The following is a 14848-nucleotide window of genomic DNA, read 5'->3' as shown; positions in this document are numbered from 1 at the left end:
GACCCTAAATAGGAGTGGGGTAGACATGTCCACCCCAGTCCACCCCGTGGCGCCGCTACTGGCAGAAGCGATGAGTCATTTCGAGACCGATTGCCAAAATTTTGGAATTTAGACAAAATTTCTGAACGACCTGTGACAAAATGCTTATTGTGAACCACATAATGTTCCAAAAATAACCAAATTAGGTTTAAACGATGCTCATTGCTCAAATGCTAAAAAGTAAAAGTCAAGAAATATCAGCGTTTTAGGAAAATTCCTTCTATATAAAATTTTAAAACTAGTGAAGGGCGCGGCCATTTGACCACGTCTGATAACAGGTCGAGTTAAGGAGTCTATGATTCATGTGAAACATCAGGCCTTCAGTGGCATGTCATTTAGATGTTTGTTTGTTTTTTCCGACGCTTCCAAGAGTATCGTCAAAATGTTTTTGCGGGCTGGTAAAGCTTAGATCAGCTGCGTTTTTGTGTTGTGTTTTCACAATGATTTCTGTCCACTGTGTGTTTGGAGTTTGTAGCGGCGCAAGCTTACTTTCTATTGTAACGTTTAAGTTTTATTTATATTGCGGTGGTGTAGCGTCGATATGGATAAAAGTTAGGCTATGTGTTTGATATGGCCAAATAATATTATCTCGGACGTTTGTTCAAATGTACCGTAGTCATGCCGGTATGTGAAGCTATACTAAAATAAACTTGATTGATTGATTATTATCACAGTTAGCGCTTTGGTTTTCAAAGCGCTCTGCTTGCTGCCACATAATGTTATTATATCTCAAACTGTTTTGATTGATTGTTCACGTTTTCACACGAATGGAATGATTCAAGAGTGATTTAGTGAATTTAAATGACTGAAGTGAAAGTATGATAGCCAACTTATGAGGATGCTTAGTTCACTGTGAATGTTGTCGACTTCTCGTTCTCGAACAACCGTCTGGACAACAGTCTCGTTGGTTCAATACGAACCGAAAATCGAATTAAAATTAATTCAAAAAAATCAAACGGCAACTTTTAGTAAAGTTATTTTAACAAGTTTTTTTATCTCTGGTAACGTGTCAGGCTAGAAAGTTAATGATGGAACTTAGAATGATGGAAGGCTGTCTTCCATTCCATTATACAAGTCTTCCATTCCATTCCATCTTCCATTCCGTCCCATTCCCTGCCGCCAAGATGCGATGATTACAGAATGTTGTCAATCGTGCTGATGAGGGGTGGTTAGAGTACCTTCTGAATTAGAAGGCATGATTAAGATGGCCTAATCTGTCGGATCATAGAAAAAAAATTTTTAAGTGGTAGGCCTACATCTTAGTATTTTTTGGCATTCGGCAAGGAAATAGATTTATGGCAGGGATGTCCAAACTTTTCTCCAGGCGGGCCAAATTTTATAATGCGGAAGAGGCCGTGGGTCAACCAATATCTGATAAAATCTTGTTTTTCTTGAACAAAGCGACGTTATGTAGTAACATTGTGTTATGTAATATAATTTTCATACAATAAAGCAACATGCATGTTTAGGTATTTTGCTGTACATTAGAAGTTATATAGGCTATTGCCTATCATCGAATGTGATAAGTAAGTATATAAAGTATCTGCTTTTTCATTATAAATTAAATCATCTAGAAATTTTTTAAAACGCAGTTGTATTAATGTGAAGGGTAAAATTGGCGTCTTGATTTCAATACCCAGGTCAAATTTGTTTCAAGGTTACTGGTGGACAAGCAACCAGGCATAAATATGTTGAGCGGAATAAGCTCAATGGTTTCTTTGTAAACGTTCGCATGTTTGAATTTTTTTTTATCCATCTGCTTGTAAAAAAACACAAGGGAGATATGTTGCTGTCGACTTCGGCACTCGACGTCGCAGTGAAGCCCAATTACCTGCACATGAGGTGGAGCCTCAAGGTTAACACAGAAGGAAGTGAATGGCAATAAGTCCTTTTCAATGGCGGCAAAATTCCGAATTCGTTAGAAAGAGAATGTTTAAATGCTCGCATATCAGTCAACTCATTTCTATACTCTTAGAGACAATGTTGATTTCGCAATTATGACGCAAGAATGATTTCAAATTTTCTCTTGTCTGTGAGAAAATGCTGTCTTATTTAATTTTTTTAATGCAAGTTGAATTGGCATGATTTCTGTGTGTCTGCAGGACAAAAATAACACATTGTGAAATAACAGGCGGAGGCCATACAAAAACGTATCGCGGGCCGGACTTTGAACACCCCTGATGTAAGGTGAAAATGTACTCGGCTGCGCCTCTATGCCCTATATGCTCTATGCCTGGTATATGGCTAAGCTTGCCCTTGCAGCTTTAGTCAAGCGCTGAGAGCAACGCACATACAGAGCTATATAAAATCACACATTGTAAAATATTAAAACAGATTGAAAAAGAAAACAACTGCCTAATTTTAGTTTTCGGGTTCCAATTTTTGGAGTGTCAATAAAATTTACAAAGTTCGATAAAATAAGAAGAAATGTGCAACTATTTCTTTAGCTTATTATGATTTCTATTTCTTTTAGCTTATTTATAGCTATTATTTATAGCTTTTAGCTATTTCTTTTAGCTTATTTATAGCGGCAATATTGTTCAGCCAGAAATTTGTTCCCTACCTGGGTTGAAGCAAGACATTCCGCACACATTATCACATCTGCATTTCCTTCGCGATCCTTTGCAATCGCTTTCAGAACGACATGATTTCTTGCATTTTCTGCCTCTTTCCAATTTTGACAATTCTTTAGAACAGCCAATCTCTAAAATGATGAAATATTAATTTATTGAGCAGCAGGACATACATAAAGAAATTTGTTGGGAGCAGTAAAACTCTGACAAACCAAAATTTGTAAAAATAAATGAACAATTAGGCTACTTGTTGATCTAGCATTGCTCTTAGTCATCCTATGATTCCTTTGCAGTTATAACTTCCACTCCCTATTTCAATTCCCTTAGGCCCATGATTTGCAAAACACTGCTATTTTTACCACAGAGGATTGCTTTCATATTATTGTTTTGCGGTTTTTGATATGCGTATAACCAAATTTCTATAGTTTTTTAATCTGCAAGTGATTTTGAACGTACTGTGTGCTTTTGCCTTTAGTTAGATTAATATAATGTGGTAGAGCGAGTGACAAAAGTTTGCAAAAGCACAAAACAGATTAGATGTTGCTTTTTGTTTTTGTCTAGAAAGCACGTCACTAAGTTCCCCCTTTGATTCAAGTTCCCCATACAGTACGTCATAACTCGTTGATGACCTAGGCGGTAGCGCCTTGATTCGCTTCTGATATTAAGGTATCAAGCTTACCTATGAAAAACAAATACTCAAGTTGTAAGTCACACATTGTGCAAGATAAGCGATGTGAACGAACTCATATATAAATTGAGGCGCGCTGTATTTCAGACAATGCAAAGCAAATATAAATGCAATCGAAGTCAACCATAATCACCTTTTTTTGTTTTCCTTGCTACCCAGGCAATCAATGCTGGGACGTTTGTATAAAACCCAGGATGATATTTTCTGATCCCATTTTTGAGGTAGGACGAAGCACAATCCACTGGTCCCCAACTGGTAATCCCCAATTGCACCCAACAGCTTTTAAAAGCGCCAGTTATAACCTATATAATTAAAAGCAAATTTTAATTGAAGTTTATTTTTGTTCTATTGTTTTCAAAAGTTTTTAGTATAATACCATGTGTAGGTAGTTTGAAGGATGACTGCCAAGTTCTGTTGATGTGTTTTCGTTCATAAATTAAATGACATCGACGATGACTACTGTTCATATTTGAGCAGTGGATTCGTCTGCTGACTACAACTTATGTGACTGAAGTCTACGATGAATGTAACTTTTAACACACAAGTGTGGAGATCCAAGTGTAAATTCTATTTGAATAAGAACCTTCTGATGATCTCAATAAAAATGAAATTGCTTGTTAAAGCTCTCAGTAAAGAGATGCTTACAGAAACGTTTCGATTGTAAGTGCTACAATCAATATGCGTAGTCCGCGGTAGGCTACAGTTTTGTTCTAGGATGAGTGAACTATTTTAATTAATTCGGTTGTAGTGTTTCGATGATACTGACAGATAGTAACCTTTTGTTACGCAATCTATTATTGTAAAATCTGCTTCTAAAGGGTAGCGACAATGACATTCTGGAAACTTCTCTGACTTGTTCCAGAACAATGATATCTTTTGATGTAATATTACCTTAGTCTCTGAGAGCTTCTGGTCCAAGCACACCTGTTATAAATAGCCGCGTGATTTGATTTTTATTATCAGAGCTGTGTTTAGTTTTGTGTATTATGACTTATGAGGATTAGAAGTTATAGTGAAAAGTTTATTGAAAACGATTGTAGAGTTTCAGCCGATATTGAATAGAATGTAAAAGTGAACGTTATTGCCAATTGCAAATAGTGGTGTATATTTATTTTGAAATCAACAAATTCGTTTGCTGTTCAGAGTTTGATTTCTTTATGAGCTGGAAGTGATGATCAATTCGTCAGTTCAAGAATGTTCATCTATCATTTCACATGTGGAGCTATGCGACCACTTATCTGACTGTTAAACGTTTGATATTCCAATAAATTACGACATCAATTTTTCCAATGTCTTTTTACGTGTAAGTCCTAGAAAGAAATATGACAGTGAGCAAATCGCAATTTACAAGAATGCCGCCAGAGGTACAATTCAGTGGGTCTCAAAGACTGCAATCTAAAAGTTAAAGCAGCATATGCTTTCCACAAAAATAAAGTTTACAATAATGCTGTTTACTCTTCATCGATTTGATAGGAAGTTGTTAGGTCGTCAAGCATTGTGTCACAATGTGATTGATTGTGCACTTGAAGAAGACTAAACTTTTAGTTCAGTTGACTTTAAGTTGAAGTCGTTGTAGCCACATTTTCTGTTTTACTTTTTACGCTTGTAAAACTTTAATTTTTTTTATCCTGTATTCTTCTGATTATGACGGAAGGTTGTGATAAATATTTGCCGTCAATCTAATACAACAAAATATATTCTAATTGATGCAAAACATATTTATAACAAATACTAAAGTTAGAAAAGCTTTAGTCTGAAAGTTAACAGCATGTGCTTTTCACAAAAATAAAGTTTACAACAATGCTTTTTGATCTTTATCCATTTGATCAATTGGAAATTATTAGGTCATCAAGCATTATGCACTAGTTTGATTATAGTTGGGCAGGAATAAACTTTTAATTTAGTTGACTTTTAAGTTGAAGTAGTTTTAGCTTTAGTGTTTTTATGAGCACAACTATAAAAACCTAATTTTTTCTGTATTCTTTTGATTATGATGGAAAGCCAGAATAAATATTTACCGTCCATGTATTTCAACAAAATATATTTTAATTGATGTAAAAATATATCTAACAGTATGGATGGATGGTCATTTTATTTTTGTTTGGATGCGAAACGCCGAAACATACATAAAACAGAAACTGATAGTGTGCATCCAATGAGAGAGTGCGAAAGACCGTAGCCCTGAAGGCATAGGCGGTCGTCGAGTCTGCACTCTCTCATTCAAATAGTTATACGAAAGAAAGTATTGCGTTTTTAAATATTGTAGCAAATTGACACAAAAAAGAAGAAGGAAGGAAGAACAGAAGAAAAAAACAAACAAAACAAATACAGATATTACAAAAGTAATAACAATTAACATAGTCAGGTAGTGGATGTCGTTTTTATAGCTCTTGATTATTGAGGAAGTGTTTTTTACGAACAAATCAGAAACTTACTAACAAATCAGAAACTTTGAAACTCATTTTAAAAGTCTTACCTCTCTAAGAAGAGGGCCCCCACTATCACCGTGACAAGAGTCGACAATCTTTGCCTTGATCGATCCAATTCCACAAATCATGTTTGTGGTGAACTTTATGCTTTCTTCAATAACTCGATTGTCCGACAACGCTTCTTGATCAGCCAAGCATCTTAATCATATCAACCAAACAAAGATTTTTGTAAAATGATATATTCTAAAAGTTAAAATGAAATACAATTCTAACACTGCAAAATATTGTCTGCATGGACTATGTGCAAAATGGTTGTGCTTTAACATTGATTAGGGCATATTTATCTCGAGGACCAAGCAAACAAAGAAATGAAAAACATTATTATAAATTTCTAACATTGTACGACTTTTCCAACAATATGGAAAGAAATTCCACACGAAATACGGACACTTTCCAACATCAAAACCTTCAGTGATAAATAAAAAATTACACTATCTAAAAATGACAACAAATCATTCCCAGACATAAAAACAACTTAGCTTACCTCTACAAAAGTTTACCCTGCTAAAAAGGTCACTGATACATCGTAATTATTTTGTTGCCATTAGTCATTTTGACTGGTTCGACACCCGGCTACTGGTTCGACAACCCAGGGTGTATTAAATTGGGTGGCATAGTTGCTGACAAAAAAAAAACAGCCGATAGAAAGGAATTGGCCACCTTACTATGGTTAGTGCCGAAGGCTTAGTATAAGGAGAACCTTATCTTGTCATCTCCCGATGCTTGGATCAAGTATGGCTCAACTTTACCTTTGCTTTAGTCATTTTGAGTGCTTCTTCAACCTATTTTTGTTTTAAATAACATGATGCGTTATACTGGTGCAAATTAACCCTATATTGCCCAGGTGGTGCTGAATCAGCACCAAGCACTTCAAATGTGCTGTCGCGGCTTAACCACTGGCTCCATGTATCCAGATTTTTTTGACTTTTCCTAAATATCATCGAATTTTATTGTGTGTAAATTTGGGCCTCCAATGTCTTATACTTTTCATGCAAACATATGCATTTTGAAATGCAATTGGTGAAATTTTGCTAAATTGCTCTTTTCGGAGAAGACTGTGTGTTTCTTTATTGCTCATATGGAGCGTCGCGCTGGCCGAGAACTGTCTGAAAACAAAACCGCAAAAATGTATGACTCATTTTCTGGTTGGTGGTTTCTGCTTTAGCGTTGTCAATCAAAGATTTGTGCTGACGCAGGATTTTACTTCATACACAAACCTTTCATCCAATAACATCATATTGCTGCAGTAAATGTAACATCCCCAGGAAATGTTTAGAAGCGGCGTGAAAAACCGAAGTAAATTTTCTTGGTAGATTTCAATTTTTTTATCAAAACACTTGCTACTTCTTCTTCTATCGAGTCTTCTAAAGTTTGTTGATACACCACAGATTGACACATTCTTCCGCAACGGAGTTGTACACTGACAGGTCCCACCTACTGCACCGGGTGGCAAGCCGAGGGCAAACAAGAAGGTGGTCCGCTGTTTGGGGCTCGGTGCCACAGATACATACAGCAGATACATACTGTCGTAGCCCCACTCCACCATTGCAGACTTAGTACGTCCAACACCGGTTCGGAGTCGATTTAATGTTTTCCACTTTGCCCAAGGAGCGTTTGCTCCTGGGGGGAGGGACTCTGATGGTGGGATCTTCATTTCAGTGTATGATGGGTCGTTTTCGAATTGTTGTTTCCATTGCTTAAGTCTTGTTTCTTCTTTTGTTGAGGTTAGTGGCTGAACGTCTGTTAGGAAGCTTTTTCTTGATTTCAACCGGGTTTGTGCAGCAGTTTTTCCAGATTTCAACCGGGTTTGTGCAGCACTTGCTACTAATTTCATCGTTTGAACGCAACGCTTCTTCTTCCTTTTAGCGAGACAGACAGTTGACGCTGAGATTCCCGATTATTTAGATGGAAAGCAGAGATTGTTGTTTTCGACGCATTCAGTTTGAGCCTCCACTTGTCCAGATAGTCAGCCACCAGTTTCACGTCAGTTTCAAGTTTTCTTTCCACCTCATGCCAGTTCCTGTGAGCATATAGAAGAGCTAGATCATCCGCATAGCCATACTGTTGCGATGTAGTGCATGGGAGATCACTTATATAGATATTAAATAGGAGTGGCGATAGTGTTGACCCTTGGGGGACGCCATTTTTCAGGCGGCGTGGTCTGCTGGGTTTTCCCTCGTTGGTATGCAGTATGAAGGTACGGTTCGAGATGGTCTCTACCAGAAACTTAACCATGTGTCGGTCAGGAATGTGTTGTAATAGTTTCATAGTAAGACCACGGTGCCACACAGTGTCATAGGCTGCTGTAAGATCCACTAGGATAACACCCACCTTCTCACGGGCTTCAAAGCCTCTTTCGATGTCATCAGTAAGCTTGACAACCTGGTCAGTTGTGCATCGGCCGCGTCGGAATCCAGCTTGTTCTTCTGGCAGTTTTGGGTCAACGATTGGTTCGAGTCTGCTCAGTAAGAGACGCTCAAGTAACTTGTATGGCACACAGAGCAGGGAAATGGGCCTGTAACTTTTAGGGTTATCAGCTGGCTTGTTGGGCTTTCTAATGGCTATGATGTTAGCTTTCCTCCAGATCTTTGGGAGGAGCAACTTCTTTCGGCAGAATGACATGAACTGTCGCAGCCACTCTCTTGCGAATGGTCCAATATGTTTAATTAGCTCTGGTGGGATTTTGTCTGGGCCTTGTGATTTGCCAGTTTTTAGGTGTTTGATGGCTGCGTCTAACTCAGAGATGTTAAAAGAGGTAGATAGGAAACAGCTTGAGCTGGGTACCTTCCATAGTTGGTTGGTTTCAATGGGGCTCAAGTTGTCAACCTCCACGTGGTGAGCCCTGGATTCGACTAATGACAACAAACCGACAAGTAGCAAAGAGAAACGCAACGCTGATCTTTAGTCAATTTGCTAAATAAAAAATCTTTTTGTTTGCTGTGTGATTCATAGCAGTTGTAACTTATGACCTCACAATTCCTTGATCTTCAAACGCAATCTATGAATTCCTTTTCTAACAACAAAACTGTACATATTTATCTATTTTACCTTCAAAACTGGAAAGTGGCGATGACAATACAAAGAGCTTTCATTCAAAAACGTCATATCACTGCAAACTTGAATTTTCTCCAGTCGCCTAAATGTTCAAATGTCACTTGCAAAATGTAGGCTATCCACATTTTCTGGACAGATCTCAATTTTTCATGAAAGTGTTTGGTGAGAGTTTCATCGTTTCAACGCAAATGCTGATTCGGTCAATCTACCAAGTCCGCAATTTCTTTTGTTTGCGTTTGTAGACAATGAATCAACGTTATGAGAGCGAATTTGTTCGCTCTGCCATACCTAGAAAAAAAAACGAGCATTTACTCTAATAACGTACGGTTTTCGAAGTATTAGATCAGAACATTGATCACTTTTTGCTGTGTACGTGCTTGTTATTATTATTTTTTTGCATCGATCATCTGCTTTAGGTTACGTAACTCAAAGAAAATCATAATTAGATACCTTCTTGTAAATCGAGGAGGGCTGACTCCTATATCCATTAGGATTTAGGAATGAAGCTACCCTCTTTTTCCTAAGCATCGCCCAGACAGACATTTGCAGACGTTGAACCAAAGCTAAAAAGGATTAATTTGGTGGCTGGTCTTTCATGTTCATGTAAATATTTTTTTTTTTAAAGTCACAATCAGGGTCTCATTTTATAAGTTATTTTGATAATTATGAATCCATTTATCGAATGTGGGCAACAATTTCTAACATCTTTTATGCCTTTAACTTTCTAAAGATTTAGACAACTACGCTATACTTTAGAAAATAGACTGTATACATAGGTGACGTCAGCCGAGTGGCTTTTAGAGCGAAGCATAACTTCCAGTTGTGGGCACTGGTTACTTTCAAAGTGATTGAGTTACAGTTACTTCGCTCAAAAAGTAACTAGTTTCAGTTACAGATACCGTTTTGTTAAAAGTAACTTGTTACAGTTACTTTTCAAAGAAATGGATGTGTACTGACGTACAACTACTCTTCTTTGCATGAAGTACAAGTTGAAAAATACATGATAAAGGGCAAGACGATACTTTGTTCGTAGCTGTTGCCTAACTACAAAGCAGCGACCACTCTGCTAGCTCTCCACATATTATAATGCTTCTAAAAATCCATAATCCAAGCCCAAAACGTACGCCTACCAAAAATAAAAAAATAAAAAATTGAAAAAACGACATGCCAAGGACACTCCGTACTTATAAGCAGAAGGTCGTGTCAATACTTTTATACCGGTATCTAAAATGAGCGAAGAAGCAGAACATCAATTTCCTTTCAGAAACAACAGCATTTCAAAATGTTGATCGCTAAGCCCAGCTCGCTTTGGCTTCAAAATGTATTTTCCTTCCAAAGTCGCTATGTTCAATCTGCCGCGAGTCTCAAGCAGGATTTTATTTAGTCGTCATTGGGCAATTTCTTGCAATGCAAAATAAAACAGGCATACAATAGAAAATTTTAAATGCACAATATTATAAACTGCTTGTGCTGCATTGCAACACAAAATTTAATAATTCTCTGATCTTATTTTTGATTGAATAAATAATTGTGGCTGGACTATGAAATCGATGTAGTTGCAGTGACGTTGCCGTTTTTATGAGGATTTACCCAGCTACTAAAACGATGTATTTTTAGTACTGAGAAAAATGTCTACAGACATTGAATCAATGCAAAATGCACAAATTTTTCTTGCCGGGTAGTGCTAGGCAAGTCGGCATGGACTTCAAAACTTATTTGAGGTTTATTCGTGTATTTTTTTAACTTCTGTGATGCTGCAAAAAATTCAACTGTTTTTTGCTATTACAATCTACTTTGTGACAAACGGTCCTACTCAATACAGTTTCTTTTACTAAGTTAAACAAAACTTGACAACACCATAGAATAAATCAAACACAAATATTTTCATTCTGGTGAGTGGAACAAACTGCAAGACGTTTTTATAAAAAAGAAGTGTCCAGAGTGTCGTGAAGATTCGTTTGACTCGCACAGAACAAGATACTTCTCAACAATACAAAATTGTGTGAACCATAGGCTATAGACGAAACAGCTTGAATTGTTTCTGACTATCCTGAAAGACAACAGTGAAACCTTTTCAAGAAAAGCAATTCTACTATTGCGTTATTCAAAATCAGACTAATGTCTTCGGACGTTGAAATCCTTTAAAATGAACAGCTACATTGAGCGCTGACAAATACGTCGGCAAGAAAAACCGCAGACAGAAAAAATCTTAAAGGGGTATTAAAGGAAAAACCTGACTTGGCGATTTTCCACGTTCTTTGTGTTTAACATGCTACCATAAAACGATTTTCAATAAAATTTTGCCCCATTGCGGTCTGACCACCATTGTGCGCGTGCTTTTGTCAGAGCTTTCAAAACGAGATTGGCCTGAGCAACGAAGCGTGCGACTGTAAAGAACGTCATAAAGTCTACGTCATAAAGTCTAGCAATCAACCGATCACGCAATAATTGTTACTGCGGGCGATTTGACTGTAGGCTATGTATGTATGTACATCAAAACAGCACATTTCAACATCAAAACAGCAGACAGTTTGCTCAAAACATCAGATGTGGTAACGTGGCTTTTGTTATTGCTGGACTTTATGACGTATTCTTGAGCTGTGTTTGCACGTTTTGGTCATTTTGAAAAAAATGAAAATAAATGAAACACTGGACTTTGGGCCTTGCCAGCGCCATTGAAAACAAATTTTTTTGGGTAATTGTTTTTGAAATGTATTCTTGAATGTTCAGTTTACTTATTTTAATGCTTAATTCCGGTTTGAAATTTTCCTTTAGTATGCCTTTAAAATCATTGTCAGCCTTCAGTCTCTCGAGAGAATGGAAACCGCAAACCGTGATGACGTCAAAGAGTGGGAAAAAACGAACATTTTTTCTTGATTGCAGTGTTTCTTTATTTTAAATGTGGTAAAAAAAGTACTGCTTGTGTATTGCTTTGAATCAAGAGTATTTTAAGCAATTGAATGACAATTTTACAATTTTCATATCCCCAGATAAATTTTCTATCTGTTGTCAAAAGATGGTAATGATGAGACTCGTAATAAAAGAGTTATAAGCGCTTAAACTGGGTGCTGAATCAGCACCACCTGGGGATTCGGTGGAACTCAGAACCTAGGGATAATAGGGTTAAGCTGAGTTATCATTTAGAAACTAGAAAAAAGGGATGTGAATGTTAATTGATCTTTACGTTTTTATTTATTTTTTCTAGTTTCAAAGTTTTGCGCGCGATAATTCTTTTGTCTGGAAGTTGAATGTTCACTCTGCATGTTTAGTTGATTTCAACAACATGGTCCTGTGTTTTGCCCTGCTAGACAGGTATAGTCACTACCTGGTACCCCTGAATAAGTGTCTGTTTGACAAAACGTCGGAATAAAAGCAGATTGTCATTTTGTACATCTTGTGATAGTTCAGCTTAATTTGCACCAGTAGAACGGATCATGTTATTTAAGTAAACGCCTGGTGAATACTGAACAGCCTCATTCAATTTTCAGCACTAGTTGTGTTTTGTTTTTATAAATATAACCAGTTAGGAGCAGCTAACAAGAAGACCAAATAATCGTTTGCAGCTCCTGGCTAATCAGATAGAATTATTCAAAACTGAGCGTACTTATACGTTCCTCTATGTTTGTGAATTGCATGTTATTGTGATGTAAGCTTATTTTGTATCGTACTTTTATAGAATCTAATTGGCAAGTATACCGAAGTTATTATTTCTGAATAGTATTAATTTGACCAATCAATGTCTGAGATTGCAAATTAAAGACTTATGTAATAATATGTATATCGCCTATTAAGATGTGACAAGACAGATTATCGTCATGAAATTGCAATCGTAATAGGACTGCATATGATTTGATATTTTTTTCTTCTCTTACAATAAATTGTATGTATAAATTGTGAGCTGTATCTTTCAATAAACAATTATAAACGTTAAACAAAATGTAAGAGCACTATCCAAATCATGTAAAAAAAATGGCAACTCTATTTTCGCCGTCGTAATGTGGATTTTAACCCTCTGTCTACCGTGAGGTCCAATGGGCCCCAAAACAAATTTCGCTCTGATTTCTCAGGACATATAGCAGATGCAATATTGATATACCTTGACTTTTCACACCTTTGCTTGATCTTTAGGACAATATAATATTTATTGATCTCAAACAAAAGTTGGTAGCATAGAAAAAATAATAGCATCTTGTACTGTGGGGTCCAATGGACCCCAAGCCTGCTGCATTCGAAGTAATTTTGTATTACAACAGCACTAAAAGAGGAGTCGACACTATTGACAGAGTTTTTAGGAAATACACTTCCAGAAGAATGACGAGAAGATAGCCGATAGATCTATTTTACAATATGATCGATGTCACTGCTGTCAATGCTTTTGTGATATGGCATCAATTGCAAAGCGAAAATAGCATCACAACATTGAAGCATGCATGCATGCATGAAAGAGAATAAAATTTTAGATCAAACATGGAAAAGAGCTTGCTAGATTACCAGCTTCAACTTCAATATTAATAAGACATCTAAATCCGCAACGAAATAAAAGAAACAGCTGTTAAAGATCAAATGCCAAAATCAAAGAAGGCTAGATGCTATCTTTTCTAAAGGTACAAAGCCCAAAAATGCAGACAATTCTTTACTACTTGCAAACTCAACGTTTGCCAAGAACATTCGCAATTCATTTGCAATGAATGCGATAATATATAAACTCACAATATTTCTTGTGAACTAATATGTAGGCCTAATATGCGTCTTTTAGCCAAATCTCTAAATAGTTTGACTATTGTTCAAGAATACACCAATTCCGTATCAGTTTGGTTTGTGCATGGGCTACTATATGACTTCTATGTTAAATTTCGAGTATTTTTGGTTTTTCTACAGTGTTTATAAGTTATGATTTTTGTAGTCTGTTATGTCCTTTCCTATTGAGCTTCAACTTCATCATCGGAGCAGTTTTTTTTTTGTCAAAACAAGTACTTTGAAATGTGGGTTCCAATGGACCCCTATGGTAAAACTTTCATACTTTTTTCGGTAGACAGTGGGTTAAGGTTTTATAATCAGATTGACGTCAGTTGTAGTAAAATGAGCCTTTCGTGCTGTAGGAGTTCGTTTCCTCTAGAACTAGATTGTTTCAGACACTCAAAGCAAACAAATGCACACTAATCAAATCGAAATGGAGAGCAACCTAAGTTGATAACAAACCTTTCATTGTTTCGCAACCGAATTAATCCTTGTTTGAGTTTGTTCGAAACTTTTTCGACTTTTACGTCTGTTATGCCAAAGCCAGTGATAACAGCAAGAATATCCCTTTCTTCTCTTTTGTCTTCCTGAAGTAACCATTTGCCTAAACGTTTACATAACAATGATTTGAATCTACAGTATTTGTGATGTTATTTAAACGTCGTTCAAAACCAAAGTAAATAATTCAATAGTGCAAAATTCTACCCGGCTACTTGGGCTTTAAAGCCAAAGTAAGTCAAATGTTTTTACTATGGATGAATTGGACAAATTCTGTTTTGTCTTGTTTCTGATTATTCTGGTTGCAGAGTGTAACCAATTGCTTACTTTCCTTCTGGCACTGTTCTTCTGACGATTCATTTCCGTGAAGAATTCCACTTTGATAAAGAAAACTTCTAACGCAATTTCCTTTAACACACGGCAGACACACGGGCCTAATAAAAGACGAGTATTCTACAAAATCTTTCTCCATTCTGACCGACGACACGATCCACTTGTCATCAACTATCTGCATTCTTTGTCCAAGTTTAATCTTAAAAAAGTTGCACAATTGAAAAAGCGTTCACAATTTTAAATCAAGAGAACACCAAGTAACCAGGTTTTTCTCGCTTTCTTATATCATTTTATATTTCATAAAAATTGAACACTTGTGTTCTATTGGATAGCAGAGGACAAAGCACTGTTTCTTGGGTGTGATTAACAAATATTATTTGTGAAATGTGTCAAAACTCTGTGAACCAATCACTTGTGATAAGTTTTGTTGTGCAAAA

General features: G+C 36.5%; 1 protein-coding gene across 1 annotated transcript in view; it reads right to left on the bottom strand.

The window, feature by feature from the left end:
- Positions 1-14577, bottom strand: part of LOC145769271 (uncharacterized) — a 73333-nt gene extending 58756 nt beyond the window's left edge. Inside the window, exons 1-5 of the mRNA XM_082580854.1 lie at positions 14406-14577; positions 14043-14184; positions 5777-5927; positions 3434-3602; positions 2603-2743 (exon numbers count right to left, since the gene is read on the bottom strand). Coding sequence (XP_082436980.1) covers positions 2603-2743; positions 3434-3602; positions 5777-5927; positions 14043-14184; positions 14406-14550 — 748 coding nt within the window. The 5' untranslated portion in view covers positions 14551-14577. The remainder of the gene's footprint in view (positions 1-2602; positions 2744-3433; positions 3603-5776; positions 5928-14042; positions 14185-14405) is intronic.
- Positions 14578-14848: the final 271 nt, after the last annotated feature.

Source organism: Aplidium turbinatum, chromosome 4 (assembly GCF_918807975.1).
Source record: "Aplidium turbinatum chromosome 4, kaAplTurb1.1, whole genome shotgun sequence".
NCBI classification, from domain to species: Eukaryota; Metazoa; Chordata; class Ascidiacea; order Aplousobranchia; family Polyclinidae; genus Aplidium; species Aplidium turbinatum.
The sequence above is the reverse complement of the archived record's forward strand: the minus strand, read 5'-3'. Positions and strand labels throughout refer to the sequence as shown.